The sequence below is a fragment of the Octopus bimaculoides genome, chromosome 2 (genome assembly GCF_001194135.2).
Source record: "Octopus bimaculoides isolate UCB-OBI-ISO-001 chromosome 2, ASM119413v2, whole genome shotgun sequence".
NCBI classification, from domain to species: domain Eukaryota; kingdom Metazoa; phylum Mollusca; class Cephalopoda; order Octopoda; family Octopodidae; genus Octopus; species Octopus bimaculoides.
The window spans coordinates 174,857,431-174,863,998 of record NC_068982.1 but is presented as its reverse complement, the minus strand read 5'-3'; the positions used below and the strand labels follow the sequence as shown (position 1 = coordinate 174,863,998).

At 37.9% G+C, this 6,568-nt stretch overlaps 1 protein-coding gene across 1 annotated transcript in view; it reads right to left on the bottom strand.

The window, feature by feature from the left end:
- LOC106871736 (uncharacterized) overlaps window positions 1-5,755 on the bottom strand; it is a 30,119-nt gene extending 24,364 nt beyond the window's left edge. The window contains exon 1 of the mRNA XM_014918353.2: window positions 4,883-5,755. Coding sequence (XP_014773839.1) covers window positions 4,883-4,978 — 96 coding nt within the window. The 5' untranslated portion in view covers window positions 4,979-5,755. The remainder of the gene's footprint in view (window positions 1-4,882) is intronic.
- Between the last annotated feature and the right edge of the window lie 813 nt (window positions 5,756-6,568).

Here is a 6,568-nt window from a genome sequence, read left to right as displayed (position 1 = left end):
ACTCGAGTGCAAACACACCCGCACTACTGCTTACCACCCTGCAGCAAATGGCATGGTTGAACGCTTCCACCGCCAACTCAAAGCAGCTATTAAAGCATCTGCAGACTCTTCCAACTGGCTGGAACATCTCCCCCTCATCCTCCTTGGTATTCGATCCACGGTTAAGGAGGAAGTTGGACACACTCCGGCAGAACTAGTCTACAGCACAACACTCACCTTACCTGGGCAGATGATTGAACCTGTTGCATCACAACACCTTCCTGACCCAGCACAATATGTGCACCGATTGCGGACATCCATGTCGCATTTGTTACCTGCAGGCCCCAGACAACAGAACGTCGTCTCACATGTTCCCAAGGACATCAACACTTGGACTCATGTTTTCGTCAGAAACGATGGCATACCATCTCAACTCCGGCCACCATATTCCGGGCCGTACAAAGTCATCAAACGAGAACTCAAGTATTTCGTCCTCGATATCGGAGGTAAACGCAATACCGTATCGATTGATCGTTTGAAAAAAGCCTTCATCGAGGACGACTTACATTCAGTTCCCTCTGTTCCTCGAACGGATTCACCAACCCCAGCAAACACTACAGATTCTGTACAACACTAAATCAGGAAGAACTGTTCGATGGCCCGCAAGGTTTGTGCAAGTTTTTCGGGTAAGTCCCAATTCTCAACCTACCCATCTTAAATGAAACGCATACATCAACGAACATTTTGTATACATAAAACAAAAAAAAAACAACAAAAAAAAACAACATTGTTCCACATCAGCGTAAAACTTTCGGTTTGAACATTTCACAAGCGAACTTTTTCGATGAACATTTCTTTCATTTTTTGCATGTACATATGTTTTGTTTTCTTTTTAAACTGTTTTGCTTGCTTGTAAAAATATTTTGTTATCTGACGTTTACACACACTTGCAACAGTCACATTCTCACTTGTGCTACCATTTGATCTTTTGCGCCACTGAAATACAACCTGCCTCTATTTAGATCTCTAGTGGGTCGAGTAATCAATAGATGCACATCTTATTCAACGCGCCAACATGTTTCTGCCTGGGCACATATATGCATTGCCCACCATATAGCACACACCAACAGTGAATCTTTGCTTCATATATTTTTGTATCCCATGTTTTTGACATTCATTTGTCTGTTGCAACTTGTAAATTTTTTTCTGCATACACAACAAGATAACATTGCTAATATCGTTCGATCTCTGTGGCTTTCGCACTAGAAGTGGGGTAGTGTAAAAATTTACACTTCCTTCTCCAAGCCTAGATTCGAAACCGAATCTAAGAATTCTCGGTTCCAAACCACGACAATCAACAGGCGCGAAAAACAGGTTTTCTTTGTCCTGTCAAAAAGTGATCGATCATCTCCCTTTAACCTTCGACCTTATAGTGTCAGGCGAAGTTCAACTGGTCAGCATCTAACCTATTTACGTACAAACTCTGCTGCAGTATGTATGTCCTTCTAGCTGCCACGATTCTTATAAATAGAGTGGTCAGCAAGACATCAGGACACACAGGGACAGACAGACAGGGAGACTGCTACTATGAGACCTCTGCTAATGTGAGACAGATTTTTCGCCGGCCAAGCAAGATGAGAGAACGAACACACACACACACGAACATATCCTGGTTCCATCATTTGTCTAGCAATTCGAAGCAAGTTGTCAAAATTGATTGTAGTGGCAATTAGTATTTATTAACTCCAGCTAATTAATTGAACCAGTTATCACTTTGTCATTTCTCAGGCAAACACATGCCTATCGCACCGACACTCAACAAAAACACACTACATTCTGGTGACACCACTACATACACCATTCAGGCTTCTATCTTGTTGTATACTTTCACATTTTTTTCTTTACATCACTCTATATATCTCTAAATTGTTTGCCATGGATATTCTCTCATAACGTAGGGCGTTCAAAATATATCCAGACACTTGTACTCAAACTCAACAATTACAATCAGTTAACATATTCAACACAAATCAAATGTTTGTAACACAGTATGACTACTTAAAACCAACAATAATATGAGGTTAGAAATCAAGTGCTAACTGTTACTGATGAACAAAGGCACAACTTGAAAGTTAATGAGCTACTATGGCTGTGGGATTAAAGTACTGACCATGTAGTCATAAATTGAAAGATTATTACTGTCATATATGCTTTCATCTACCACACCTTTACTTATTTAATTTTTGAGCTGGGAGGAAAGGGCAGTGTCCATGACCAGTGAGTTTGATATTGATTTTAGGTGGCTTTTAAGCTAGCTCCTGTGGAAGGCTCTTCATTAGGCCTTGGGCCCAACAATGACACTTCATGCATTGAGTACATATTAAATTTTATTAAACTTGAACAATATCTTTCAAACAATGAACAATTTTCATCAAAACAATGATATAATTTGTCAACTTGGAACTTATTGCAAAGCTGCAGGATAAACAACAGTACCACCACCATCTCCACAACATCCTCCATATACACCATTCAGACTTCTGATGCCACCACCATCCCCGATCACCTCGGCTACCACCATCACCACCTCTGCTTCTATCACAATAACAGCTCATACTATTACTATCACCCCATTACTATCAGTGTTCAGCCCCTCTTTCTTTCTCTCTTATTATTACTTCCACTACCACCATCAACACTACTACTTTTAATAAAACATCAACTTTCCCTAAATTTCATTGTCTCTCTTTCTCTCCCTCTCTCTCTCTGTCTGTCTTCTCCACTGCCTTTATGCTTACTATTACTCTCACCCCAGCACGAGGAATAGTAAAAGTGTCATTGAATAGAGAGAGGAAGTGGTGGTCAAAGTGTGACACACTGACACACATAAATTAGTTTTTGCATTATTTTATTAGATTTAAGGAAAAAATTCCTTTTCATCATCATCATTTATTGTCCATGTTCCATGCTGGCTCACAGGATACAATGTGTCCAAGAGCTGCATCATGCTCCGATACAGTCCTTGACAACATCAGATCCCGTCATCAAAATAGAAAAGTACTTATATAAAGCATAAGTAATGGAACAAGTATTGAGCTCTTCATAATACTAAGAAAAAAACATCCCAAGAATACCTTCTGCATGAAGAACACAGTTAGGTGAAGGAATGGTTTCTAATTGGCCAATCTTTAGTTCATTGCATTCTGAAGGTGAGAGTGAAAAGGGACACCTGTAACTCAATGAAGTTAATCTGAAAAACCTGCATAAACAGGCCTTTCAAAAAAGTTTTCAAATATCATTAGGTAAAGGAGAAGAATCCACAGTACATCTCTTGTGCACCCCAAATTTACAGTGGATATACAGTGTATAGAATTTTTACCAAATCCTTCTCTGCATATGAAGCTTGGTCATTTTTTAGATGGCTGAAAAATTCCATGTTCATTCTTACTAAGTAAGACTTTTTGTCTTTGCTAGGTTTTAATTTTAGACCTCTTAATTATAAACTCAAGAACTTCTGTAGTTATTGCACTTAGGAGAGGACACTCCTCACTTGTCATTATACAATTCTTTAACTGCATGCCATCTATGCTAACTCTACTTCAATGCCCTTTTGTTATTTTGGTCTATCATCTTAATGTGTGTGTCTGCGTGCGTGTGTGTGAAAAACAGACGTAAAACGAATGTCATTTATAGGCATTGACTTGGAAGATTTGTTGGTAGTGGCTTATTCAAAAGTTTAAGTAATCTACTCCCAATAAAACTTTATTGTCACTCTCAACAAATTATAATAGCAGATTAACATATGTATCGAGTCCTTTATCCAGTTAAAGTTAATTGCTTTTTATGTATTTAAAAACACCTGGCCTCTTTCTCTGAATATCCCATACAGAGTTCCAAACAACCACAATGGTGAAAGGATATTCGCGATATAACTGGAACCAAAAGGCGGCGAGCTGGCAGAAACGTTTGCACGCCAGGCGAAGTGGTTAGCGGTATTTTGTCTGTGTTTAGGTTCTGAGTTCAAATTCCGCCGAGGTCGACTTTGCCTTTCATCCTTACGGTGTCGATAAATTAGTACCAGTTGCGTACTGAGATCGATCTAATCGACTGGCCCCCTTCCCCAACATTTTGGGCCTTGTGCCTAGAGTAGAAAAGATATGACTTGAACCAAGTTGATATATCAACAATCTGCATGTTGTTCAACACATTGTTTCTTTACTGTTAAATAGGCGAAAGTAAATACGCACACCCGGGCGATTAGGGTTAGGGTTTTTGTTACGCCGAAAGCGGGTAGTATACGTATTCTTTACCTCCGCCGTTAAATATGGATTTATTTTTGTCTGGGAACAAGGATCAGAATAATAGAAGAGTAAGAAAACGTGAAAATGAGATCATTTTTCAGTTTTACGGAAACTCGGATGTAAACACAAGTCAACAAAGGCAATTTTACGCTGACGCTCGACTTGCTACAAATCTCCCATTCTATTGTCTTAGAAAGCTAATATGTTGGACAAGAAGGGTCCTGCAGTTTTGAGGCATGGGCACGCAGGACAAGCTGCCTGGGGACTGCTTGGGTCTATAATGAATACTTGGGCTGATGGCTAGAATATATGTAGGCAGGGGGAAAAAAGGCGGGGTAGGGGTTCTTACACCCGTCTTTCGCCGTTAAATATATAGATCGAATCCCCTGCGAGTTAACACAGGATCTCCTAACGACAATGTAAACTTCATGTAATCAAGGTATCCTTAGCCTGTAGAGTAGCTTTCGGTCTACCCCTAGTTTGGATAATTTTTTATTTCAGAGCCTCCGCTAGCTATAAAACATACAATGCACACGAGGAATGAAGATAAATTAATAATAAAAATCGGAAGGAATAAAGATAGAATTGTTTTTTCTACTTACAGCCAAAGTAGTAAAGTCACCATTCCTGGTATTGTTGTCTTCAGCAAAAGTATCGCAGCTCGATAAAACACACGATTTACGCTTGAGATCGTACATATTGGTAACTGTGTTAATATTATTAAAAATATCGATTAAAAGATTCTTAACAAAACATGCGTGGGTCCGCTAACAGTTCTGGGTATGAAGAAATATAAGCGAGATGATATTTAAGTAGTGAACATAAATAGAAATATTTATATATGTACAACAGGTGTATTTCTTTGTTTTAGAATTGTTAAGAAAAAAATATCTTCAGTTTGAATTTGTATATCTTGCTGGAAAAACGTAATAAGGATTTCTGTTTGCACGAATGGTGTTAATGATGATAAAAATATAAAAGTTTACACAATAGCTATTATTAACGAAGCATCGATCAAACCTGTAACCGAATGAATGTTACTGGTAAAGAGGGAAACATGTAAACACAAAGCATACGATCAGCGTCCTATTTAAACTCAGCACATGAAATTAAAATGATAATAATAATAACTAAAGTAGATTTAAAAGCTCAGCAACTGTAGAAACCGAAACCACTTGCTTTGTTTACTTAAGGGCGGTTGCTTATTTGAGAAAAGTATGCTGAGATTTTATATTGTGTTCGTGTGTGAAAGGGGTTAGATGTTACTAATTTAGTTAACAGCAAAACAAATACTGCTTAATTAAGTTATTGATTGATATGCCGTATTGATGTATTTGACTTGTAAAAAATATAACGAGACCCGAGAACTAAAGCTAAAAACGTGCATCTATCTCTAACAGGCGTAGCAGTTAATGCATTAATCATACAGCTACCGAGAAGTAGAACAACAAATAATTAACAGCGACTCGGCTTGGTTTATATATTTAAAAAAATGCTACCGCGACACCTGGTGGATTGGTGTGAAAACGGAGTGGGGAGATAACTAGACAAGTTATTAGAGAAACAGGATTTTACTCGGTATCACAAGTATTTCTATACACTCACACATATTCACACATGCGCGCGCGCGCGAGATTGTGTACTTATATAGACTGTTGTTCTTTAATTATATATGAATGTAGAACAGTCCATATATTTACACACGCCTGCACAAATACATACAAGCATATATTTACACATACAAAGATTGTGTGTGTGTATGTGTAGTATATACAACTTCATATCACCATTATCATCATCAACATCGTCATCATTGTTTTAACGTCTATCTTTCCATAACTGCATTGGTGAGACAAAATTCGTTGATTTTTTTTTGGTGATCTTTCGATACTAATCCTTTTTCATGACCTTTTTAAAAAATTTAAAAAAATTGTTTTTGTCACCTGTGCTTCCTGTCGGCAGCTCTCACCTATTTCCAAGGAGGGTAACTATTTTCTCCTAGTCCGGACAGTTTGAGTATGCATATAGTCCCTCATAGCATTTTTATTTTTTGGAATTTTTAAGAAAATCTTTGCGAATTTGTGTTCTACACTCGTGAATTCATATGACTGCAAAAACTAAAAAGGAAAAAAAAGATCGTATAATTTAAGGAGTATTTAGTTGTTATTTTTTTAGCACATTTCACGACCATCTCATACCGCCCTCGTTTGTTTGTCACTCCGACGTAATTATGTTTTTCAATATCTATCGCCTCATAAATACATTTAATGGTCTATTGCTGGGATTTA